The 27,825-nt window shown below is 41.7% G+C and overlaps 1 protein-coding gene across 1 annotated transcript; it reads left to right on the top strand.

The window, feature by feature from the left end:
- LOC103257144 (zinc finger protein 724-like) lies at positions 1-22,854 on the top strand. Its single transcript, XM_021710812.1, has 7 exons — positions 1-78; positions 15,698-15,824; positions 16,623-16,718; positions 20,373-20,456; positions 21,311-22,065; positions 22,234-22,432; positions 22,550-22,854. The coding sequence occupies exons 1-7, from the start codon at positions 22-24 to the stop codon at positions 22,852-22,854; spliced, it is 1,623 nt and encodes a 540-aa protein (XP_021566487.1). The 5' UTR covers positions 1-21.
- Positions 22,855-27,825: the final 4,971 nt, after the last annotated feature.

Raw genomic sequence — 27,825 nt, forward strand, 5'->3', positions numbered from 1 at the left:
CTTCCTTTATTGCCCTGTGAAATGCAGTTCCGGGGAGTCAGAAAGGAAGATGCTGGAACACCCAGAAGCCGGGAGATGGTGAGTATGGGTGTGGGTGCGAGAGCGAGACGCAGGATAGACACGGATGACCCGGCTGTGGCCGACCGGCCTCCCCCTCACTTCTGAGCCTGGTCCTGTGCCCGCCGGCGATTCGGCCCTGGTCCCCTTTCCACAGGGAGGTCTGGTTCGGTCCCCAGCGTCCTGTCCCCATGGCGACCTCGCTCTACTGTAGGCTTCTCCAGTATGTCTGTGTGAGACCCAGGAGTTTTGTGGGGGGGTCTGACCCGTGTGGGGGCTCCTGGTGGAAGTGGTTTTGGTCCTTGCCCCATCCCTCTCTCCTCCTAGAAGGTAAACGGAGGCTCCAGCACAGTGTAAAGGGGTTCCCTTGGGCCAACAGCGGATCGTGAATCCCTAAGTCCCAGTCAGGGCTTGTAGTCTGGGGTCTCCGGAGGGCCTGGGGTAAAGGCTTGGAGAAGAGGCAGGGCGAAGCCAGCCACGGGTAGGTTCCAGTGGGGGACAGCCCCACAGTCGCCTGATCTGTAATATCCAGGTCGAAATCCGTAGACCAAGTCATCAGGATTGCTAGGATACTGGACAGAGTGAGGGAAAATGGATGGACCAAGGGGCACAGCACCCCGCAGCTGGCCAGCCGGAGGTGCGCACTGGGAACCCAGAGATCTGAGTAAATGGCAAAGAATTGCAACACATAGAGGTGAGAGAAGAAAAGATTTATTTAAGAAAAGTTCACCACCCAGAGTCCTGGCTTATATCCTTTGCTTGGAGATGTTGCACGTGACTGCTGTGACTTCCTTGTCGACTACCTGTGGATGTTTTAGAGATCCTGTGACACAGACCCATTAATGTCTGTCCATATTATCATAGCCCCGAGAGAAGGGCGTGGCAAGGATTCTAATTCTGTACCTTCCCAAACGATATTTCTTAGAGCTAGTGGAGGGTGCACCCCCCCTTATCTTCTAGGGATTCCCAGTGATTAGCTGCGGAGGATCCTTGGCTTCACTGTAGATAGTGCCCAATTTACTGGAAGATCGAATTCCCACCTGCTCTCCCTCTGAGTGGTATAACTTTTGTAATTACAAGTTTCATGACATTTACAGTCCTTGCCCAATGTATGATGTCGTAGGCCATGTAAATTCCCTTTACTCTAGGCAAGATTGAATGACCCTATGACATACCTGGCACCAGGAGGTCTGTTTCTGAAAAGACAAAGTCAGTAAAGTTAATTTTACCTAAAGTGTGCATTTCTGCAAAAGCATAGCTTCTACTTTCTCATCGTTGTGTCTTGGTTTCAGAACAAGATGAAAAGTGGCTTCCCGCTCTCAGTCTGTCCTTTCAAGGATCATTGGCAGTTTGTCACCAGGTCCAAACCTGGTTTTTCCCTGGTGAGACGGCCAGTCAAGACAAGGAGTTGGAACAGGGACTGTGACTTTATTTAGAGAGGACCATTAGAACCATGAAGATGAGGGGCCAAGAACACTCTTGGGTTTTGTGTAATTTGGGGTTTTTTTTATCCAGGTCAGTGGTGGGGGAGAGAGAGGGGAGAGGATTGCTTGATCCCAGGAATTTGAGGCTAACCTGGACAACATAGCACATCCGTGTAGCTATAAAAGTTGAAACAATTTAGCCAAGAGTGGTGGCAAATGCCTGTAGATTCAGATTCTTGGGAGCCTGAGAAGGAAGAATCTGTTGAGCTCAGGAGGTCAAGATGGTGATAAGCTGTGTGGAGACACTTCATGCCTGCCTGGGTTACGGAGTGATACTCAGACTCATAAAATACATTTAATTTAATTTTAAAAATAAAGGCATGTCTTCAACATGTCGATGTGACTTGTCCAGATAATCTCATCTGACAAGAAATGCTGGAGGAAGTTGTGGCAAAAATGGCTGGTTATCAGGTAACTGTGTTCTAGGTCAGGGGCTGTGTCTCTTCCTACTGGAATGTCATGGTTTTAGAGCATGCAGACATTGACTGATAGACATCTGTTTTCTTATTTTTAAAGTTGGAGCCTCATTCTGTCACTCAAGCTAGAGTGCAGTAGCATCCTCCATATCCCATAGCCTCGACCTGCTGGGCTCAGGTGATCCCTCCACCTCAACCTTTCAAGTAACTGGAAATACCAGCACAGACCACGATGCTCGGCTAACTTTTTCATTTATTGTAGAGATGAGGTCTTGTCAAGTTGTCCAAACTGTTCTTGAACCTCTGGGCTCAGGCAATCAATCCTCTCATCTCTTTCACCCAAAGTTTTGTGATTATGGGCATGAGCCACTATGCCTGGCCTTCATATATATCTTATTCTACTTTAAAAGTGTGTATTCTGGGGGACTCGGTGGCTCTGCAGGTCAAGCAGGTCAAGGCTGTGGTGGCTGGAAGCATGCCACTGCACTCCAGTCTTGGTGACATGGTGAGACTCTAACTAAAAAAAAAAACCCAAAAAAACTGTATTTCCTTGGTTTTTCAGTCTTTATTTATTAAGAAGATCTGGGGTACAATTCAGGGCTATGTATACAAATGTCTACTATGCAGGTACACTTGTTGATGACATATGCCCCACACTCCCCCAGCAGTATTCCACTTTCAGCCTTTTTTTTTTTAAGTCACTATCACATTATTTTACTTTTCAAGTTCTTATTATGGATGATAACATCTTTCAAACTTTTTAGAAATTTCCAATTTAAATATTGTTTGCAAAAAAATTTGTTTTCTTCAGAACAAAAACAGCTGTTTGTATATCAGTATCAAACTCAATTGATAAACTGATTAGAGGATTATTGATCTAATTATACGATGTAATCTTTCTTCCCAATCATTTATTTCCATTATTTTTCATTTATACGGTTTTTCATGTTTCAGAAATATTTTACACTTTTTTATAATTTGATCTTTAAATGTAAAACTTTTTGTAAATTTCACAATATCTTTTAATCTATTATCAAGATGATGTCTTTGTCATCGTTTTTTTTTTTGAGTTGGAATCTCACTGTCGCCCAGCTTGGAATGCGGTGGCAGCTCCTGGCCACCGCAGCCTTGACCTACTGTGCTCCGGCGATCCTTCCACCTCAGCCTTCCAAGTAGCTGGAACTACAGGCCCACGCTACCACACCAGGCTAATTTTTTTTTTTTTTTTTTGGATTTATTGTAGAGATGAGGTCTCGCCAAGTTGCCCAGGCCGGTCTCAAACCCGTGGGCTCAGGCAATCCACTCACCTTAGCCTCCCAAAGGCGCAGGATTACAGGCTGAGTAACCCAGCCCAGCGATCGATTTTTTTTAATGTGACACTGTATTGATGATTCCCAGCTGCTGAATCTCCTAAGCATCCCTGACATAAAGGGAGCTTGATCATGACATAATGTTGCAACATGGTGACTCAATGTGTATACTAATTTTTAAATTTCTATTCAAATGTGATTTTTCTACAAAGAAATGACTTGAAATCCTTAATATGGAATAGAAATTGTGTATTGATATTTTCCTCTTCCAGGGACACTGGATTTCTGTAGTTTTCTCTTATTTTCTATTTATTTTATTTTATATATTTTTTTGAGTTGGAGTCTCACTCTGTCACCCAGACTGGATTGCAGTGGCCGCTCCCAGCCACCGCAGCCTTGACCTGCTGGGTTCCAGAGATCCTTCCGCCTCAGCCTTCCAAAGTAGCTGAAACTACAGGCATGCACTACCACACCCTGCTAATTTTTGATTTATTGTGGAGATGAGGTCTCGCCATGTTACCCAGGTGAGTCTTGAACCTGTGGGCTCAGGCAATCCACTCACTTCAGCCTCTCAAAGCGCGGGATTACAGACTGAGCCTGGCTTTTTCTATTATTTTATTTTAAAATCCCAGAACTTTGGGAGGCCAAGGGGAGTGGATTGCTTGAGGCCTTGGGTTCAAGACCTGCCTGGGAATCTTGGCGAGACCTCATCTCTACAATAAATCAAAAATTAGCCAGGCGTGGTAGTGCACACTTGTAGTTCTGGCTATTTGGAAGGCTGAGACACAAGGATCACTGGAGCCCAGCAGTTCAAGGCTATGGTAGACAGAAGTATGCCACTACTCTCCACTCTGGACAACAGAGAGAAACTTCAACTCAAAAAAATAAAATGAAACAAAAGGTAGTGTACAATTCAAGGTTAGGCCATAGGTGGTCATTGTACATGTAAAGCTTGAGAATCCTTATTGATGTTATGTCCCCCACCATGGCAGTGTCCCAGTACTGCCAATCACTTTCTAATAGAATTTTGATAATCGTTCAGGGTCCACTGAGTACATGTAGTACTCAGATCTTTGTTTATGTAATAAAACACTTGAGTATATATATATATTTTTAGTTGGAATCTCACTCTGTCACATAATGTATTTTATTCTATTTTTTTTTTGAGTTGGAGTCTCACTCTGTCACCCAGAGTGGAGTGCAGTAGCCGCTCCTGGCCACCACAGCCTTGATCTGTTGGGCTCCGGTGATCCTTCCACTTCATCCTTCAAAATTCCTGGAACTACAGGCGTGCCATACCACGCCCAGCTGATTTTTGATTTATTGTAGAGATGAGGTCTCGTCAAGTTGCCCAGGTCGGTCTCAAACCCAAGGGCTCAGGCAATCCCCTCACCTCAGGCTCCCAAAGAGCGGGATTACAGGCTGAGCCACTGAGATCGGCTCACATAATGTATTAATCAAAGATTTTGTGGCCACCTCCTGTGTTATGTGAACTAAAGACATGTGCTACCACACCTGTCTAATTTTTTATTTATTGTAGGGACGAGGTCTCACCAAATTGCCTGGGCTCACCTCAAATGCACAGGTTCATGCAATCCTCTTGCCTTGGCCTCCCAAAGTGCTGGGATTGCAGCTTGAGTTATGGAGCCTGGCTTTTATTTTTTTTTAGTAGGAGTTTCACTGTTTCCCCTGGCTGTAGAGCAATGGCACACTCATGGCCACCACCGCCTCAACCTACTCATGAACCTACCACTTCTGCCTCCCAAGTAGCTGGAACCACAAGTGTGCACCACCATGCCTGGCTAATTTTTTATTTATTGGAGAGATGAGGGCTCACCAAGTTGCTGCAGTTGGTTTGTAAACTATATGCTCAGGAAATGGTATCATCTCCTCCTCCCAAAGTGCTGGGACCATGGGCGTGAGCAACCACACTTATCCAGAAAGATTCTTCATGATTATTATGGGTTGTCCTAGTCTTGCATATTATGAGGTTTTCTTTTGATTTGCCAAAAAGTTGGAAAGGTTGCCAAATTGGTCTACAGTAAAATATCTGAATGCTTCCTAAAAGCACCCTATAGGAAATTTATCTATGTCTTACCTGTGTTAGCTACTCTGCCTTATTTTGACATTTCATGGTTACATTTGCTGTTGTTTTATTGTGAGATTTGTCTTCTTCCAAGATAAAAAATTATAGGAAATACATTTAAGTTGATTAGGTGAGTAGTTTCTTTGCATTTTCCACACTTTGCTGGTATTGAGGGGAAAAGACAGAAATGATTCCTGTCCTCTGTGAAAGTGTAAACTGTGGTGAGGTGGACCATTGTCATGGGAATAATGCAAGATTGCTACAAAGGAGAAAGTAGAAGTAAAGTTTAATAACGACCTTTGACACATTGAAAAGGGTGCAGACAGAGACAAGTGAGGTGTGGAAGGGCCAAGAATTGAGTTTTTTAAAGGTCTTTGGGAAAGGGGGGTTTAAGCCCACAGGACTGTCCAGGGCCAGGGGTCTTTGATGTAGACTGTAGCCACATAAGTTTTATATTTTGCTGGTTGCCAGGCATTAGCATCTCATGCCCTCAGGTGATGGGCTATGTGGGAGGAGTCAAGGGAAAGGGGCTTTCCAACAAGAGACTTGTGAGATGTTTGAAATCCACAAACTTCTTGACCAAAGAGTGGTCTTATTATAATTTCTATGGCTTCAGCCAGCCAAGAGGGGATCTTTGATTCCCCCTTGACAAGGAAACTGAAAGTTTCCTGGAGATTAGTATGTAAAGCTTGAGTTGAAAGGTTAGGTTGTTGGGTTGCTCTGGTTTTGCATCTGATGGAGATTTCTTGAGGAGAATGAGGTAGGCTACCTCTTGCTCTGCAGAAACATGTAATCTTAAAATGACTTAATGCCTCCTAAAACCTGCTTATTGGAAATTAACTATGTCTAATCTGTGCTTGATTCAAAGCCTGTCAGCCTAAGCAAAAATGGTTATGCTGAGGCAAAATGTGAACTAAGTTTATTCTAAGTTTCTTGGAGTCCCTACTTTCATTCTGGATTAAATTTCACTTGTGAAAGGATTTAAAACATTCCAAATTATAAAATATCTCACCTACTGAGAAGGTGTAAGAACCCACATGAATCCTCTCAGGTACACGGGAGAGCAAGTTCAATGTCTCCTGAGAGTGTTGTCACCAGGCACTCCAATTAGCAGACTGCAAAAGAAGACATCACAAGTCATAGGATGGCCTGACTTGACACTTGATTCAGGCTTGTCTCTGTGTCAGTGCCTCTCCTATCTGGGTTTATACCCTTTAACCAAAAATGGATCCACTTATTTTACCTCCAGTTATTCACCATAAAATGTATTTTATCAATACAGTTTGAAAAGTTCTTTTAAAAAATTCAGGCAAGATAGAGATAGATATCTGGAAAAAAATTAAATATCTAATGTTGGGTGCAGTGGCCCATACCTATAATCCCAGGACTTTGAGAGATCGAGGTGAGAGGATGGAGCCCATGGGTACAAGATTGGCCTGGGCAGGGCAACTTGGCGAGATCTCATTTCTTTTTTTTTTTTTTTGAGTTGGAGTCTCACTCTGTCACACAGACTGGAGTGCAGTGGCCGCTGCCAGCCACTGCAGCTTCGACCTGCTTGGCTCCAGCGATTCTTCCACCTCAGCCTTCCAAGTAGCTGGAACTACAGGAGCGTGCTCCCATGACCAGCTAATTTTTTGATTTATTGTAGAGATGAGGTCTCACCAAGTTGCCCAGGTGGGTCTCAAAACCGCGTGTTCAGGCAATCCACTCACCTCGGACTCCCAAAGCGCTGGGATTACTGGCTGAGCCACTGAGCCCAGCATCATGTGAAATATTAATTGTTCACATTCCCATCCTTTGCTTGTATCTGAGGATCTACCCCATTTCCAATGGGAAGCTTGGATATCCACACCTTGCTATGTTCCCCAACCACCAGGGAACATTGTTAATACTGCAGGTCATTCATGCATGGTGAGAACAGTTCATGGCAACTAGGCAGCATGGATGCTGAGAACAGTGGAGCCTCTGGTACATAGGCAGACATGTCCTTCAAAGTCCTGGAATATCAGGAAGAACAAAAATAGTTGAAAAATACTCATTAGGGAAGACCATCACAAGTAGGAGTCAGGTTTACAAATTTTAAAAATGACAGTCCTGACCTGGGACACATTTTCCCCAGAATCTGTTTTTTTTTTTTTCATTTCCTTCAGCTCCTCTGGAATTTTTTATTTTGAGTTAGAGTCTCAATCCTTGGCACAGGTTGGAGTGCAATGACATGAGCACAGCCACCCCAACAATGACCTCCTGGGTTCAGGCAATCCTTCCGGCTCAGCCTTCCAAGAAACCATAACTATAGGCTGAACTACACTTGGCCAATTTTTTTTTTTTTTGAGTCGGAGTCTCACTCTGTTGCCCAGAATGGAGGGCAGTGGCATGCTGCCAGCCACCGCAGCCTCGACCTGCTGGGCTCCAGTGATACTAACGCCTCAGCCTTCCAAGCAGCCAGAACTACAGGGGCACACCAAAATGCGTGGCTAATTTTTGATTTATTATAGAAACGAGGTCTCACCAATTTCCCTGGTTGGGTCTGGAACCTGCAGACTCAGGCAATCCACTCACCTCAGTCTCCCACAGTGCTGGGATTACAGGCTGAGCCACCGAGCCTGGTCACTTGGCCAATTTTTAATGTATTGTAGAGAAGAGGTCTTGCCAAGTTCCCTGGGCTGGTCTCAAATCCCTGGTCTCAGGCAGTTCTCTCTTCTTCACCTCCCAAAGTGCTCAGATTACAACCTGAGCCACCCAGTCTGCCCCTCTGGAATTCTTTTCAGGTGAGATGATCTGGACAAGACTCACCTACATGTTGAAAATATGTATTTATTTATTTTAAAATTAAATTGAACATATTTTATTTTTTATTATTTATTTATTTTTGAGTTGGAGTCTTACTCTGTTGCCTAGATTGGAGTGCAGTGGTTGCTCCCAGCCATCGCAGCCCCAGCCTGCTGGGTTCTGGTGATCCTTCAGCCTCAGCCTTCCAAGTAGCTGGAACTGTAGGTGCACGCTACCACCCCGGGCTAATTTTTGATTTATTGTACAGATGAGGTCTCGTCAAGTTTCCCAGGCAGGTCTCGAACACACCGGTTCAGGCTATCTACTCACCTCAGCCTCCCAAAGGCCCAGGATTAACAGGCTGAGCCACCGAGCTCAGCTAACATATTTATTTTTTGTTAGAGTCTCACTCTGTCACCCAGGCAGAAGTGAAGTGGCACCATCATTACTCACCACAGCCTTGAACCCCTGAGTTCAGGTAATCCTTCCATCTCAACCTCCAAAGTAGATGGAACTACAGGCCTTTGCTAATACTTTGGCTAATTTTTCTTTAATTATTCTTATAGTGACATGAATATGCTATGTTGTAGAGGTTGGTCTCAAACTCCTGACCTCAAGCAATCCTCTCACCTCAACCTCCCTAAGTGATAGGATTCCTGGCATAAGCTATGAAGTGCAGCCAGTATATGCCTTTCGCATAAGCACAATCCTTTTCTTGCTACCACCACACCCACAGGCAGGAGGGTCCAGAAAGGGCAATAAAGTCTACCTTTCTCTGTCTTTTGTCACAGGAGACAGATTCAAAAACAGTGAACTCTTGCAAAGAGTGCAAAGTGTGAGTTAATTCTTTCCTTCCCACAAGTGCCCTCCCTTGCCAGAAACACTGGCAATTTCTGCTACAGCAATGAATACCTGACCCCACTGGCTTACCTGACTAACCACACCCAAGCAGAGCAGGAGAGGTGACCTTGCTTCGGAATTCAATTTTTCACGAACATATCTGGCAACCCTCAACTAGACAATGTCACCATGTTAGGATCACATGGGGGATAGCTGGGCCCCAATTCTCACACCTGTAATTCCAGTAGTTTGGGAGATGAGGTGAGAGTATTGTCTGAGCCCAGGGGTTCCAGACCAGCCTGGTCAACTTGGCATGACTTCATTTCAGCAATAAATCAAGCAATTAGCTGGGCATGATGGCAGATGTCTAAGTTTGATTTGGAAGTATTGCCTGTAACCATCAGGTTATGTGGCCATGAGTGCCTCACTGCACTCCATACTGGGCACAACAGAAAAAACAACAAGAAAACCTGTATGGTTATTTTTAAAAATGAGAAACCAACAGATATAATAATGAAATGGCAACAATTCTGTCTGGAAATGCTCTCTTAAGCAGTAACATCAGAACTCAACAAAATGTCAGGTAATATGGACAACTTCCTTCTTTGTACTGACTACATGGTGCTGATTCAACACCATTTACCCTTTTACAACAGTTGGAAGTTTCTGGGGGGTAGGGACATTGACCACTTGATCTGTTTTCTCTAGTGGCTTTGTAATATGGTGGTAAACCTGTTATCTACCAGTGTGTTTCTCCAGACCTACTCTTCATTATTTACCCAAGTAATAGGAAACTGTAATCAACTCATATGGCTAAAGAATGCTTTGTCCATGGAGAGTTATATTCTTATTACTAAACTCAGCATTAAAAAATAATTTGTTGAAAGTATTATCAGCCAGGCTCAGGAGGCTGTGGCGAGTAGATCATCTGAGCCCACATGTTCAAGACCAGTCCAGGCACCTTGGCGAGACCTAACCTCTACAATAAGTCAAAAAAATTAGCTGGGTGTGGTAGCGCATGCCTGTAGTTCCAACTACTTGGAAGACTGAGGCGGAAGGCTCACCAGATTCTGGGTTGGTGGTTTGTGTGCCACTGCAGTCCTGCCTGGGTGACAGAGTGAGATTAACTCAAAAAACAAATGTAATGGGTGCTTTCATACACCTGTGAAATTCAAAAATTAATCTATCACACTTTCTGGTGGAAATGTATTGATCTGCACAGCTATAAAGAGCAAAATTTTTTCCTCAATATTGTGATCTAACCTTGGGGTAGAGAAAGGAGGGACAGAGAACAGTACCCCAGACCCTACCCCCGTTGGCCCCGCCAGCCAGTCGGATCCTCCCCACCACTCTTTTGGGTCCCAGACATGTGGAAAGAGGAGCTGTTGACAGAGGGCTCAGCTGGTGAGGTTGTGCATGGTACAAGTCTCCAGGGTCCGGGCCTAGCCTCACCTACACAGAGGGCACCAGGCACAGCTGCCGGTGGGGATGTGTTCACTGTCAGCTGAGGGGAGGCTGGTCCCACCACAGTCGGGTCATTCGAGTCCAGCCACTTCCCCTCTCATGACACCCCCCACATACTCATCTTCTCCTAGCTTCCAGATGTCTTGGCTGCCTCACCAAGGTCTTCCACATCCTGCAGATCACAGGGCGACAGAGGTTGAAGCGAAGACACACGTGGGTGCCAGAGTACAGGATACTCCAGAAAGGACGACCCAACTCTGCGCAGGTGCAGGAGACGAAGACCCAAAGATCGCCCTCTCACTTTCAGCTCCCGTCTGACCAGTTCAGACATCAGCGTCCATTGATTGGAAAATTCTTCAGGCCCCGCCCCTCTGGTCTTGACTGACAAGAGGTGCAAAACAATAATGGCTCCATAGGCAAAAATGCCTTTAGATTTCTCCTTGCCCCAGAGTCTGGGCACAAGGGTGAGGGTGGAGGCTTGTGGCCCCCTTTGTGGCATGATGGGAGTTTTTGTCGCTCCTGGCTGGTGGGTCGCTACACTGTAGGTCAAGACTGCCTCTTCCCGGACATGCTGGGATTGTAGTCCTGCAGCTCCGCAACCCACCAACTGGGAGTCATGCAGATGCCAGTGTTTCCAGCAATTCCTGTAAGGGGCCCCCTTACACGTCCCTACCACATTCCGGAGCTGGGAGAAATCAACATTTTCTTTCCTATTCAGCCCGCGTCTGATCACATGTCCTGTGACTCAAAACCAGATGGCCTGGAGTTTTATCCAATCAACTGATGGTGGGGTTTGAAATGGCCAATCAGACAGGAGCTGGAAGTGAGGGGGCAGTTTCCCGGCTCTTACAGGGCCTTAGTTTCCTCCGTCAGCCTCGCGTATCTTCATTTTAGCCTGTGTTGCCCTGTGACATGCAGGTCCTGGGAGATTCGTAGGACGGACGCTGAGACCCTCAGAAGGCAAGAGGTGGTGAGTGTGCAGGGAGGTTTCCCGAGACGGGGAGTGGGGATGGACCCGGATGACCTGACTCTTTAGAGACTGGCCTTTCAGTCAGCTCTGAGCCTGGACCCGTCCCCACCAGCGACTCAGCCCGGTTCCCTTGGTGTAGGTGGGCCTCAGCCGTGACCCCGTGGTCTTGACCCTACAGCGACATCGCCTGCTTAGCACCATCCCCAAGTGTGCCGAACCCGCAAGGGTTGTGGAGAGGATCTGACCTGCGTACGGGGCTGGTGGGGGGAAGGGTAGGCTATGATCTTGGCCCACTCCCTCTTTCCTCCCCAGAGATAAACGATGACTCCACCACAACGTTAAAGAGACCTCTTGGCCAACAGTGGTTCTTGAGTCCAGAAATCCCAGCCAGGACTCATGGTGTGGGCATCCCGGAGGGCCTGGGAGGAAAGGCTTTGAGAAGTAGCAAGGAAAGCCGGGCATGGGAAGGTCTTGTTGGGTGACCGTCCTGCAGTGGCCTTATCTGAATTATCTAGGTGGAAATCTCCAGGTTCTGTCATTAGTGTCATTGGCCATTTGTGTCACCAGGTCCAAATCCAGGTCTGTCAACAGAAGGAGTTGGAGCAGGGTTTTGACTTTATTTAGTGGGGACATTAAAACCAAGAAAATGAGGGGATGGCATCCTAAAGACCCCTCCTGGGTCGTGTGTGTTTTTTCAAAATTTTTATCCAGGCTGTGGGACAGAGAGCGGCTAAGATCAAGAGGTGGCTTAGACTTGCAGACATCTGGGCCATGAGAGGAGTCCTGGAAAGTGATGAATTATCTTTGTCCTTGGTTCACAGTTTCCTTGTTCCTTTATTAAACAAAGCAGAGTTAGTGCACATACTCCCACTTTCCCAGATCTGGACAGCTGCATACTGGTGCCAACAAGGCAGCATTTCTTTTTTTTTTTTTTTTGAGTTGGAGTCTCACTCTGTCGCCCAGACTGGAGTGCAGTGGCCGCTCCCGGCCACCGCAGCCTCGACCTGCTGGGCTCTGGATATCCTTCCGCCTCAGCCTTCCGAGTAGCTGGAATTACAGGCATGCGCTACCATGCCTGGCTGATTTTTTAATTTATTATAGAGATGAGGTCTCACTGCCCAGGTGGGTCTCGAACCCACGGGCTCAGGCAGTCCACTCACCTCAGCCTCCCAAAGGCGCGGAATTACAGGCTGAGCCACCGAGCCCGGCAACATTTCAAAATTATTTTAGCTACATGGAAACACACAAAGGCCAGAGATCTCCCCCCCACCCCGGTCTAAAATGGAGTTATGTTGAACTTTTGAGAGTTGACTGTCCCATTTTGAATCGATTACATCTAAGTTTTATATTATGAAGTTAGCAACTTAAAAAATTTATTTTAGTGCGGCGACTGGTTTCTGTGCACTTGTAGAAACATCACTGTTCTTTAGGGCCAAAGGTAGATTTGATGTCTGTCCTCTGGATTATCTTGCATTTGTAAAGAAGGAAAACTCTCCTAAATGACAAAGTAGACACACCTCAGGGAGATGGTGTAAGAATCAAATCAAAGAGAACCTCAGGCAGACAGGAGAGCAAGCGAGGGACTCCCAAGAGAGTGGTAAGACTGACAAAAAATAAATACATTCCATTTAATTTTGAAGTAAATAAAGGCATATTTTGAAAATGTAGGTGTAACTTGATTAATCTCACCTGAGAAGAAATCCCAGAGAAGTAAGAGGAAATAGAAAAAATGGCTGCTTCTCAGGTAAATAAATGTGTCCCAGCACAGAAGGAATGTCATGCGTATAAGACTTGCAAACCATGCTGCTGTCCTTGTGATGGTCCTGCCTAATGAGTTTGTTTCAACTTTTTGTTCTTCCTGTGCTATTCAATGGGTCTACCGGACACTGCTCCCTACATAGCCTCTTCTGTTCTCTTCAGTAAATTACAAAAATTAGCCAGGTATGATTGCATGTTTGTGTAGTTCTAGGTACTTGGAAGGCTGAGGCAGAAGGATTGCCTAAGTTCAGCAGATTGAGGCTGAAGTGGCCATGAGCATACCACTGCACTCCAGCCTGGGTGAGAAGAGTGAGACTCCCACTCAAAAAGTAGTAATAAATTACTATAACATTTGGCTATAAGATCTCAGCATGGATGTTGTGTTCCTCCTGTGTGCTTTGACATGATACCAATTTGTCCCAAATACATGGGACGATATGGAGGGTGTATTCTTTTTTTTTTTGAGTTGGAGTCTCACTCTGTCACCCAGACTGGAGTGCAATGGTCGCTCCCAGCCACCGCAGCCTCGACCTGCTGGGCTCTGACGATCCTTTCGCCTCAGCCTTCCAAGTAGCTGGAACTACAGGTGCATGCTAACAAGCCCAGCTAATTTTTATTTATTGTATAGATGAGGTCTCGCCAAGTTGCCCAGGTGGGTCTCGAACCTGTGGGCTGAGGCAATCCACTCACCTTGGCCTCCCAAAGCGCTGGGATTACTGACTGAGCCACCAAGCACAGCCGAGGATGCATTCTTTTAGCCAAGGAGATCGAGACTGCAATAAGGTGCATTCTTTTAGCCAAGGAGATTGAGACTGCAATAAGGTGTGATTATGCCAGGGCACCCTAGCCTAGTTCAGAATGAGACACACCTAGACAGGCGTAGTAGCGCGCACCTCTACTTCCAGCTACTTGGAGTGGCCACTGCACTCCAGTCTGGGTGACAGAGTGAAACTCCAACTAAAAAAAAAAAAAGAAATAAAACACACCAACTGAACAAAAAAGTGCAGAACCTCAGGCTAAATCCATGTATTCTGAATCAGAATTTGCATTTTAAGAAGATATTCAATTCATTGTTGTACAAATTAAAACTTGCCGAGGATCTTCTGACTTATTAGGAGCAATATATGTGACATATTCTGTGTGATATAAACAGTAATTTAAAATGTGCATACCTGTGTTGGTGTCCATTTTATGCTTTTCACTCACAAAAATAGAGTCTACACTGACTGCGTGGATTTTATTTTATCCTATTTTCCCACACAATGCATTGGAGGATATTTCTGGTTTTTTGTTTGTTTATTTTTTGTTTTTTTGTTTTGAGTTGGAGTCTCACTCTGTCATCCATACTGGAGTGCAGTGGCCACTCCTGGCCACTGCAGCCTCGATCTGCTGGGTCCCAGCGATCCTTCCACCTCAGCCTTCCAAGTAGCTGGAACTACAGGTGCGTGCTAACAAACCCAGCTAATTTTTGATTTATTGTATAGATGAGGTTTTGCCAAGTTGCAAAGGCGGGTCTCAAACCTGTGGGTTGAGGCAATCCACTCACCTCAGCCTCCCAAAGTTCTGGGATTACTGCCTGAGCCACTGAGTCTGGCTGTGGATGCATTCTTTTAGTCAAGGAGATCGAGACTGCAATAAGGTGTGATTATGCCAGGGAGCCCTAACCTGGTTCACAATGAGACACACCTAGACAGGTGTAGTAGCATGCACCTGTACTTCCAGCTACTTGGAGTGGCCACTGCACTCCAGTCTGGGTGACAGAGTGAGACTCCAACAAAAAAAAAAAAGAAAAAAAAGAATGAAACAACAACTGAACAAAAAGGCGCAGAACCTCAGGCAAAATCCACGTATTCTGAATCAGAATTTGCATTTTAAGAAGATATTCAATTCATTGTTGTACAAATTAAAACTTGCCAAGGATCTTCTGACTTATTAGGAGCAGCATATGTAACGTATTCTGTGTGATATAAACAATAATTTAAAATGTGCGTACCTGTGTCCATTTTATGCTTTTGACTCACAAAAATAGAGTCTACATTGACTGAGTGGATTTTATTTCATCCTATTTTCCCACACTTAATGCATTGAAGGATATTTCTGTTTTTTTGTTTGTTTGTTTATTTTTTGTTTTGAGTTGGAGTCTCACTTTGTCATCCATACTGGAGTGCAGTGGCCGCTCCCAGCCACTGCAGCCTCGATCTGCTGGGCCCCGGCGATCCTTCCACCTCAGCCTTCCAAGTAGCTGAAACTATAGGCGTGTGCTGCCACACCTGGCTAATTTTTTTGATTTATTGTAGAGATGAGGTCTCGCCAACTTGCCCAGGTGGGTCTCGAACCCGCAGGCTCAGGCAAATCCACTCACCTCGGCCTCCCAAAGCACGGGATTACAGGCTGAGTCACCGAATCTTGCCAGAGGATATTTCTGTGTTATGAGTTTTTTTATTACATAATAGTTGTCTTGTCAGCTTGACCCTGTTCTTTTCATTCTTGCTTTACCTAGAGGCCATGGTGACTTGGTAAATATGTGTTTTTGTTGTTTTCAGGGGTTGTTGTCATTCAAGGATGTGGCCATAGAATTCTCTCCAGAAGAGTGGGCATGCCTAACCAACCCTCAGCGAATAATGTACTGGACTGTGATGTTAGAGAACCATAGAAACCTGGTTTTCCTGGGTGAGGAAACTTTCAAAACACAATTCTATTTCTTACTAAGGATTTTATGTCCTTTATTTGTAGAATGTTTTCTGGGAATTTTTGCTTTGCATGAACGAATTTCAGATTCCTCCTATCATTGAAAAGTTGGTAATATGTTAACATAGAAAATAAAAAATTAATGATGTTTCATTTTGACATGAAGCCTTCTCTATTTTAAATTGACCAGTGTCCTTCTAGCTATATTATTGGTAAGACCAGAAATTTAGTGACATTGATCATTGCCCACATCTGATTCCAATTGCTACCATAAGTTATTGACTCACTAGTACTGAACTAAGAACTCACAAATTTAAGGCCAGGCATGGTGGCTCAGCCATGTAATGCCAGCAGTTTAAGAGACTTCATTGACAGAACTGCCAGAGCCCATGGGTTCAAGAATATCCTGGGCAACCTGGCAAGACCCCATCTCTACACTAAATCAAAAAATTATCTGGGAGTGGTAACGCATACCTGTAGTTCTGGTTACTTGGTAGACCTAGGGAGAAGAATTACCCGAGCCCAGCAGGTGAGCACTGGGGTGGCCATGAGCTTTCCACTGCACTCCAAGCTGGGTGACAGAGTGAGACTTCAACTTAGAATAAAAAGAAACCCATAAATTGAAAATTCTATCTAAATGTTCTAAAGGTTTTATTGGGAAACTGTATTTTGGGATTAATTTTCTAGAATCTTGAATAATGTGTTCTCTACTTATCAAATGCTAGGTTTGTAATCTAAGAACCACAGCAAGAGTTATGTTACTTTTTTCTAATTAAACAGGACTTGCTGTCTCTAAACCAGATCTTATTACATGTCTGGAGCAAAGGAAAGAGCCCTGGGATGTGAAGAGACATGGCACATTAGCCAAACTTCCAGGTAAGTGGGAGTGAATGAAGCAGATGACACAGGTTGAGGAATCAGAGCTTGAAAAGTGGTTTGGTAAGGTGGTCTGCTCCAATGGAAATGGTTTCTTAGAAACCTGGGATTCTTTCTCTTCTTGTCACAAAGCGATATCTGTTATTCCTGTCACAAAGCGACACCTGTTCAGAAATTCTCCAAAAACTCTTCCTTCTTCAATGATCTTTCAAGTTTACAGAGGAAATCGAAGTCCACTTAATGGTATGTTAGGAACTGCATGATCTGACTACCTTTATGATGCTTTGGAGACGTGCAGGTATTTGCTTATTTATTTGGAAATCCATGTCAAACTATTTTTTATGTTTTGTTTTTGCATCATTGTTGGATTATGTGACCAGTGATTTTGTTATCTGTTTGAGAAATTTTAAGAACACTCTGGACACATGTTACATATTTTCTACTTGATTTTCTATACTAGGGAGATTTCCAATGATTTTATTTAAATTCATATTCAATAGTCCTACCTAAATACAAATTATCTCTCTTAATTGAAGAAATCCTGATATTTTACTTAAATTTTACTTTTATAGTGTGATCTGAGACTGGTAGTTTTTATTTATATCCAAATATTTAAGTATACTATATTGTGTAGAGGATTGGTAAACATATATTAAACTCCTACATGTTACCTTGTGCCTTAATATCTCTTATTTTATAATTTTTTTTAGTATTAAGTTTAGGACTAGCTTCATATATGCATATATTCAAACACAGATGTATGCATGTTTATATGTGATTATCACCTGATTTTTTATACATAAATAAATAATAGGTCATAAATAATGTAATAATTTGATATGCCTATACAGTGTGAAATGATGACTACAATTATATTAATGAACATATCAACCATCTTATGTAGTTGCCATTTTTATGTTTTGAAGGAGAATGTCTTCTATCTTAGCAAATTTTCTAAGCATACGAAATGTCATTATTAACGATAAGTCACTATGGTCCACATTAGCTCCCTAAGACTCAGTTATAACTCAAATTTTCTAACCATTGAAAAACATCTCCATTTTCCCACCTGCAGACCCTCGTGACCACGTTGTACTTTCTTCCTCTATGAGTGCAAAGTTTTTTGATTCCATAGAAGTGAGATCATACAGAAATTTTTTTTCCTGAGTTGGAGTGTCACTTCAGGCTGGAATGTAGTGGCATGCTAATGACCACTCATTGCTGGGCTCAGGCGATCCTTCCATATCAGCCTTTCAAGTAACTGGAACTACAAGTGTGCGCTGCCACGCCTAGTTTATTTTTATATTTGTCATAGATCTGTGGTCTCACCTAGGTGCCCAGACTGGTCTTGAACCCCTGAGCTCAGGCAATTCTCTCACCTCAGTCTCCCAATGTGATGGGTTTACAGACTTGAGTCACTGTACCTGTTCTCATGCAGTATTTGTGGGTGTGTGTGCCTGGCTCACTTCAGTTAGCATAATGTCTTACAATGTCATCCATAAGGCTAAAATTGCAGAATTCTTTAAAAAATTTTTGGCTGAATCATATGCTATTGTGCATATATATATGTGTGTGTGTATATACACATTATTTTATTAATCAACACAGATTTCACAAATATTTAGGATGTTTCCAAGCTTGGCCATCTTGACAAATGCTGCAATGTCCATAGGGGTTGGAGACTACTTTTTGATACTGATTTTATTTCCTTTGGTTATATGCCTCAAAAAGGGATTTCTGTGTTATGTGACAGTTTGTTTTTATTTTTGTTTAATTTATTTTATTTTTTCTTTTTGAGTTGGAGTCTCACTCCGTCACCCAGACTGGAGTGGAGTGGCCACTCCCAGCCACCACAGCCTTGACCTGCTGGGCTCCGGAGATCCTTTCACCTCAGCCTTCCAAGTAGCTGGAACTAGAGGCACGTGCTACTATGCCTAGGTAATTTTTTATTTATTGTTGAGATGAGGTCTCGCCACGTTGCCCAGGCAGGTCTCAAACCCGTGGCCTCAGGCAATCCACTCACCCCAGCCTACCAAAAGTGCAGGATTACAGGCTGAGCCACTGAGCCCGGCTTGTTTTTATTTTTAAAAGAATGTTGATAATGATTTTTGTATAACTCTTCCAATTTTAAACTCACCAAGAGTATACAGGATTTCTTTTTCTTCACATCCTTATTAAAAGTTCTCTCTCTCTCTTCTGGTTGGTATTGCTCATTCTAACCACTTTGAGACAATATATCATCATTGTGTTTATTTGAAATTGCCTCTATTGGTGATGTTCACTTCCAATTCATTTACCTGTTGGCAAGTTGTATGTCTTAATTGGAAAATTATTCATTTTTTGACTGTTTTTTATTCAAGTGATTATCATTTTCTTTAACTTCTCATGCAGATGTTTTTTCTTGTCCTGTAAGCCTTCTTCCTTTTCCCTTTAGTCTGCAGAAGTTTTCAGTTTGATGTCTCCAATTTGTTTATATTTATTTTTATTTCTGTAGTCATAAAAATTTTATTACTGCTGGGCTCGGTGGCTCAGCCTGTAATTCCGTGCCTTTGGGAGGCTGAGGTGAGTGGATTGCCTGAGCCAGTGGGTTTGAGACCTGCCTGGGCAAGGAGACCTCATCTCTACAATAAATCAAAAAATCAGCTGGGTGTGGTAGTGCACACCTGTAATTCCGGCTACTTGGAAGGCTGAGGCGGAAGGATCACTGGAGCCCAGCAAGTTGAGGCTGCGGTGGCCAGAAGTGGCCACTGCACTCCAGTCTGGGTGACAGAGTGAGACTCCAACACACACACAAAAAAACCAACACACAAAATTATTACTAAGAGCAATATCAATGTCAAGGATGTTTTCCAAATCCTTTTTATGGTTACATTTTATCAGCATGTTCTCTGTCATCCACGCAGGAGTGTGGTGGTTCAAGTAAGGGTTTCTACATTTCATATGAAATCTTTGTTGTAATTTGCAGCTCTACAAATTATTGTTGTACCTTAATCAAGTCATCTCAATCTTTGTTGTAATTTGCAGCTCTACAAATTATTGTTGTACCTTAATCAAGTCATTTATCCTGATTCTTTCTATACTTTGGCATACTTTCTTTGAATTCAGGTATTTGAAATTCAAAGATATACACGTCATAATGTTTATGATGTTGCTTTGTCTAGATTAATATAACACCAATCACTAAGTTAGAGATTCTAGGAGACTCATACCTGTTCTTAGGATGTGTCTTCTCTGTATGTTGGGACAGAAACAAGTCTTTGCATAAACCCTTAAAGGACAGAAATGTGGACTCATACTCTACTCTTCTGTTTATTCCCTGAGGAGGAATTCAAGAGTTAGAACATCCCATCTGATTGCTTCATGCTGCATTGTAAAGAAAGAGAAATTACGGTAGCAAAATTACTAAACTTTCTCTTCCATGTAACTCAGTTTATCATGTGTATTATGCAAGTTTTAGCTGTTTTTTGAGTTTTCACACAAGCAATGGGGTAAGTATTTTCTAAAGTACCTATATTTATGAAGGAGTGGAAACCTGTGATTTCTACTTTCCATCATACTTATGTCCTTACCATGGTATAATATTATGTTTTATTTTCAAAAGATATTCACCTAAGTCTAGCATGTGGACTAAATTTTTATTTTCCTGATTTTCAGCTGTGACTTCTCATTACACTGAAGGTCTTTTGCCAGAGAAGAGCATAGAAGACTCTCTTGCAAAGGTGCCAATGGGAAAATATGGTAAATATGTCCTTAAGAACATATGCTTACAAAAAACTTGTGTAAGTGTTCATGAGGGTGAAGGGCAAATAGAATGCTAAGTTGCAAATAACCATTACAAATGTAACAAGAGTAGGAAAGTCTTTCATCAAGACTCCAAATTTGTTATCCACCAGAGGATCCATATTTCTGAAATGGCTTTCAAACATGAATATGGCAAAACCTTTAACTGGTCCTCAAAATGTAGTCAACGTCAAAAAAATAGTGCAGGAGATATACACAATATATGTGGATAAGTGTTAAACAACTTATTCCATCTAAATAGACATGAAAGAATCCATAGGGGAGACAGAGCCTTCAAAATTGAAAAATGTGGGAAAGCCTTTAGCTCTTACTCATGTCATTCACCACATCAGAAAATTCGTTGTGGAGAGAAATTCTAAAAATGTGTAGAATGAGCTGGGCTCAGTGGCTCAGCCTGTAATCCTAGTGCTTTGGAAGGCTGAGGTGAATGGATTGCCTGAGTCAATGGGTTTAAGACCCACCTGGGCAACTTGGTGAGACCTCATCTCTACAATAAATCAAAAAAATTAGCCAGGCGTGGTAGCACGCGCCTGTAGTTCCAGCTACTTGGTAGGCTGAGGTGCAAAGATCACCGGAGTCCAGCAGGTTGAGACTGTGGTGACCGGGAGTTGCCACTGCACTCCAGTCTGGGTGATGGAGTGAGATTCCAAATAAATAAATAAATGGATGGATAGATAGATAGATAGATAGATACTCCAAATAAATAAATAAATGAATAGATAGATAGATAGATAAATGTGAAGAATGTGGCAAAGCCTTTCACACTCGTTCACATCTTACTCAACATACAGTGATCCATACTGGAGAGAAACCCTACAAATGTGAAGAATGTGGGAAAGTCTTTCGCTCTCAAGGAGAATTTGCTGCACATAAGACCATTCATACTGGAAAGAAACCCTACAAATGTGAAGAATGTGGCAAAGCCTTTCACTTTCCTTCACATTTTACTCGACATACAATGATACACACTGGAGAAAAACCCTACAAATGTGAAAGATGTGGCAAAGCCTTTCAGTCTCTTTCACGTCTTACTCAACATACAGTAATCCATACTGGAGTGAAACGCTACAATTGTGAAGAATGTGGTAAAGCCTTTCACTTTCATTCAAAGCTTATTCAACATAAAATGATCCATACTGGAGAGAAACCCTACAAATGTGAAGAATGTGGTAAAGCCTTTCGCTATCAAGGAGATTTTGCTGTACATAAGACCATTCATACTGGAGAGAAACCCTATAAATGTGCAGAATGTGGCAAAGCCTTTAACTCTCGTTCACATCTTACTCGACATACAGTGATCCATACTGGAGTGAAACCCTACAAATGTGAAGAATGTGGCAAAGCCTTTCACTCTCATTCACACCTTACTCAACATACAATGATCCATACTGGACAGAAACCCTATAAATGTGCAGAATGTGGCAAAGCCTTTCACTCTCGTCCACTTCTTACTCAACATACAGTGATCCATACTGGAGAGAAACCCTACAAATGTGAAGAATGTGGCAAAGCCTTTCAGTTTCATTCATACCTTACTCGGCATATGGTGATCCATAATTGAGAGAAACCCTATAAATGTGAAGAATGTGGCAAAAACTTTCACTCTCATTCAAACCTTTCTCGACATATTCTGATCCATAATAGACAGAAACCATAGAAATGGGTAGTATGTGACAAAGCCTTTCTCTCTCAAGGGCAATTTGCTGTACATAAGACCATCCATACTGGACAGAAACCCTACAAATGTACAGAATGTGGCAAAGCCTTTAACTCTTGTTCATGTCTTACTCGACATACAGTGATCCATACTGGAGAGAAATCCTACAAATGTGAGGAATGTGGCAAGGCTTTTCAATTTCACTCTGGCTTTTATCAGCATAAGACCATGCATACTGGGGAGAAACCCTACAAATGTTAAGAATGTGGCAAAGCCTTTCGTGCTTGAGGATTTGCTGGCCATAAGGCCAACCATACTGGGGAGAAACCCTAGAGATGTGAAGAATGTGGCAAAGCCTTTCGCTCTCAAGGAGGTTTTGCTGGCCATAAGACCATCCATACTGGAGTGAAACCCTACAAATGTGCAGAATGTGGCAAAGGATTTACTCAGTATGCAAAGCTTATTGAACATCAGAATATCCATACTGGAGAAAAACCCCACAAATGTGAGGAATGTAGCAAGGCCTTTCCCTCTCACTCTGGATTTTCTGAACATAACACCATGTATACTGGGGAGAAAACCTACAAATGTGAAGAATGTGACATAGCTATTCACTCTCACAACGGATTTGCTGAACACATAATCATCCATATTGGAGAGAAAAATGTACAAATGTGAAAAACATGGTAAACCTTTTGCTCTCATATACAAGTAGCAGGACATGTGAGAATCCATACTGAGATGAAACTGTATAAGAGAAAGGAATGAGATAAAGCCTTTAGCTCTCATTCAATATTTGGTTGACATATGAGCATCTATATTAGGGATTCCCTATAGATGGGCAGAATGGGGTAAATTTTTTCACTGTTATTCCAAGTTTTCTCAACATCAGACAATTTATACTCTAAATTTTCAGTATCTCTAATGACTGGAAAATCATATATCTATTTATAAACAATAGAGACATGGTGAGAAATTACAGATGTAAAGAGTACATTATCTTTATTCAAACCACAGATCTTTTGAATGTACAAATGTAAAATATGTCTAAAGACATTAACCAGCAAATACTTTATTTGACATTAGACTGTGCATTGTAGAGAATCTACAAATGTAGAGAATGTGGACTGGCCTTTGTTCAGAATATATGCCATTGGAAATACTAGGGTATTCGAACTGAAAACATTACAGATGCAATTTATATGGAAGCTTATTTACTGAAATGTCAAGTTGAAATAAATAGCAAATATTGAGTGGCATTAGAAGATGGTTTTTTGTTTGTTTTTTAGGAAGGCATAAGTATATTCTCTGTATAATTTTGGTTTTGCATTGACAGAAGATGAGGATATTTCAAAAAGCAAACAATATTGATGTAACTCAACTCACATGATGCTATGCCTTCATTAGTAGTGCTTATGTAAAGGTATGGGGTCTATTGTTGGTACGTAAGAGCTTTGAAATGTCCTTGTATAGTAGGTCATCAGCCCTCATCCCATGTTTTTCATGGAGAATGAAGAATGCTGATATGTAATCTCCTTTAAAAGATCAAAGTGAAGAGGTTTTTTGTGGCTCACATTAAGCATTATTGTAAGTTCGGAATGAGGTGAGTGTTCAGGATAACATTTTTCTTTGGAAATAAATGACAAAGAATCATTGAGAGTTTTAAAAGTCATTTGTCTTACTACTTACATGCAAATGAGAGAATGAGGCCAGAACATTAATATCTTGATGCATCTTCATACTATCAATACTTACAAGCCATAAGTGTAATTTGATATAAATATAAAGAAATATTTTCATAGACATCATAGCAAAGATAATTATTCTCTTAAAATGTATATAAGTTTGTGTTTAGTAAATAATCAGATTCAATTTTTAAAACTGAAGAAAACTGTTCGAACATGGATCACACTATCAGAAGAACAGAAATACTTGAATGTTTGTAACCTGGTTTGCTAGCAAGCATATAGTGAAATTTGAAGGTTTATTTAGACTATGTAATTTGTTTGTTTTAACGAACAGAATTGTTTATAAAGTAATAACATTTGTTGTCAATGTAATAAATTATGTTGCCATAAGTGTTAATCTATTCTATCTTACCCAAGATTGTATGTATATGATGACTATATACTATTGAGTAACTTATAGAAGGATGTTTCTAGTGATTCTTTTTTTATAGGTCATAATTTCTTCCTTTTTTTTAAGTTATGTGTCATTTTGATTATTGTAATAATACAGGTGTATAATTATGAGACCTACCTTTCTGAATCCTGACTATTGTAAATAATTATATATTAGGTTAGATTTTGACTCTGATGCCCAGGCTGGAACCCAGTGGAAAATCCATGGTCACTGTAGCCTCAAAGTGATGGTATCAGGCCATCTTTCTCCTTTAGCCTCCTGAGTAGCTGGTGTCACAAACATTTGCCCTCATGCCCAGCCAACTATTGAATTCATTGTTAAGACAAGGTCTCACCAAGTTGCTCAGGCTGTCCTGCAAGCCCTAGACTAAGGCTGTCTGCTGTACTTTGCCTCCCAAAGTGCTGGAATTATAGGCATGAGTCACCATGCCCAGTTTCTTGTTTCCTTTCTAGTCATCTGGCACTGTGTTGGAAGCACTTGTCCCCTCAAGTCATCTGCCTCTAACTCCTGTAGTGTGGGTTCTTGGCTCTGGAATATCTTTAACATTTATATCTTGATACCCTTCCCTTTCTGCTCTTTTACCATAAATACAGTGATTCTTTGTAATTTCCTAGCTTCACTCTGGAGAGACCTAATGGTCATGGAAACATTAGCATCACATGGTGTGTCAAACACAATCTCACAACACTTGCATTAATCACCTGGCAGCAGGACGTGGTCCCAAAATTATTGACTACTACACTTTGTGTCATAGCTAACTTTATGCCGTTATGAGTTAATACTGCATCTTTACATTTATTTATACATTTCCCAACTGCTGATGGTGCCATGTATACCCTGTAAGTGCATAAATTATGTTTACCTTTGTATGATAGATTTGTATTTCTTTATGACAGTAGATGTCAAAATAGACAAGAATATACTTCTATCTGACGTCCTCATGACATCTTTAAAGTATATTTCTTTTTTTGATTTATTGTAGAGATGAGATCTCACCAAGTTACCCATGCAGGTCTCGAACCCGCAGGCTCAAGCAATCCTCGCACCTCAGCCTCCCAAGGTACAGGTTTACAGGCTGAGCCACTGAGCTTGGCCTTAAAGTATATTTCTAAACTGTGGTTCTGCACATTTCTTTTAAATGATTACAAATTGTCAAAAAAGAAAAGGCAGTGTATTTTCTGAAAACACGTGGACCTATGCAGGTCAAACCCATGTTCTTCATGGGCTAACAGTACAGTGAGAAAAATAGACATGGAAATAACAAGACAGTATAATCTTGACTAGCCCTATTTAAAAAACTGCCAAGCCAACATAATTATGAATATAATAAATCAACATAAAATGCAAGATAAATATAAAATTAGATTGAACTGATAACAGTACTATTGCGTGGAAATATTGAGCACAATTTATATACTCAAAGTGTCAAAGTCCAAGTGATAAAAATTATGATTACAGTTCTACATAAATGGTGGCTTGATTGTAAAATACGAAACTTTTCCCAAACATTTATGTAGTGGTTTGAGTACAATATGTGAAAAAATAAAAATAAAATGTCATATCCAAAGATTTGTTGATACAGGAGTTTGTAAGATAACCAGACATAAATTTCTAAATTTGGAATTAATTTGTGTCAAAAATAAAAAAAATAGAACAGTATTAAAAGCAATATTAGTCAAACTCCCTGATACCATAAAAGAAAACACCTAAAAGCAGTGAGGGGCAAGGCATGGTGACTCAGGACTGTATTTCCAATACTTTGTGTGGCTGAGGTGGGAGAACCTCTTGAACCCAGAGGTTTTATAGCAGCATAGAAAACTCATATCTATAAAAAATAACAAAAAATTTGTTGGGTGTGGTGGTGCATGTTGTCCCAAGGTACTTGGGTGTATTAGGGGAATAATTGCCTGAACCCATAGGTTGAGCCATAATCATGCCACTGAACTCTACCCTGGTGACACAGAGATGTCATTCAAAAATGTGTGTGTAAGCCAGGCTTGGTGGCTCAGCCTGTAATCCCATGCCTTTGGGAGGCTGAGGTGAGTGAATTGCCTAAGCCCACGGGTCCGAGACCCGCCTGGGCAGCGAGACCTCATCTCTACAATAAATCAAAAAATCAACCAGGCATGGTAGCGCGTGCCTGTAATTCCAGCTACTTGGAAGGCTGAGGTGGAAGGATTGCCGGAGCCCAGCAGGTGGAGGCTGCGGTGGCTGGAAGCAGCCACTGCGCTCCAGTATGGGAGACAGAGTGAGACTCCAACTCAAAAAAAAGAAAAAAAAAATGTGTGAGTATATAAATTCTAAATAGAAGCATATAAATGAATATAAATTAAATTTGTAAAACAACACTAAAAGCACTAAGACTATTTCCAAAACTTGTGTTTTCTTGAAAGCAGCAAAACTAGTATTAACAGTACTGGTATAAAGTATTATGAAAGGTAGAATCGGATATGTTTAAAGAATAGAAAAAAAGAAATATTTTTCAAATAAAGTACCTGAGAGGTTTGATTACCAAGAGCAGCTTCTAAGAAGCATACTTTAAGACAAAAGTCATACTTCTATATGAAGTTATAATGGAAGTGAAAGAGTAAGGGACATAATGAGGGAGAATCAACTCATGGTGGACACTGAGTTACAGACACCCTGTCAAAGGCAATGTCGGATTTTAAAATATTTAGATAAAATAAAAGTGTAGTTTCACCCATTTTATTTCAATGTAACAGAATTCTGTGCTTCCTAAATTATAAATGGAAGAATCATCTAGTTTTTAGAACATTATTCATCCTGACTTAATATGTGATTGGTCTTCTGTTGCATATAATATTGGCAACCCTTTTATCAGAACTCTTTTGTAATTAAGGACTTACTGTGCATAGGACACTAACTCCAAGACTCTGAACAGTCTGAAGGGCTGGGTCATCTCTGCCTAACACAGGTGAGGAAGACCTGAAAGAAGCAAACACACTGGAAGACAAAGTCTCTCCACATGTGTAAGCTTCAGCCTCCAGTGAGAAACAGCAAGGTCATTACTTCTTTTCCACCACGGAGGCTTGATTGTATAGTGCATTTACATATATGTTTTATTGTACTTTTAAACTTTGTATTCCCTTGATTTCTCAATCATTTTAAAAAGTCACTATCACAGTGCTTTACTTTCGTAGTCCTTATTATGTATAATATCATCCTATTTTTTTCAGATTTTCATGGATTTCTACTTTAAATGTTCTTTTGTGCAAAAAAGTTTTTTTTTTCTCCAGAACAAAAATAGCTGGTGTCTATGTCATTATCAGGCTCAATTGATAAACTGATTAGAGGATATCAACTTAGTGATACCATTTAAACTTTCTTCCCAAAACATATTTTTATTACTTTTTATTTCTGCTGGGTTTTGTTTGTTTGTTTGTTTGTTTGTTTTGAGTTGGATTCTCACTCTGTTGCCCAGACTGGAGTGCATTGGCCCCTCCCGGCCACTGCAGCCTTGACCTTCTGGGCTCCGGTGATCCTTCC

This window comes from Carlito syrichta, unplaced genomic scaffold (genome assembly GCF_000164805.1).
Source record: "Carlito syrichta isolate Samal-C Ts95f unplaced genomic scaffold, Tarsius_syrichta-2.0.1 Scaffold301564, whole genome shotgun sequence".
Taxonomy (NCBI): Eukaryota; Metazoa; Chordata; class Mammalia; order Primates; family Tarsiidae; genus Carlito; species Carlito syrichta.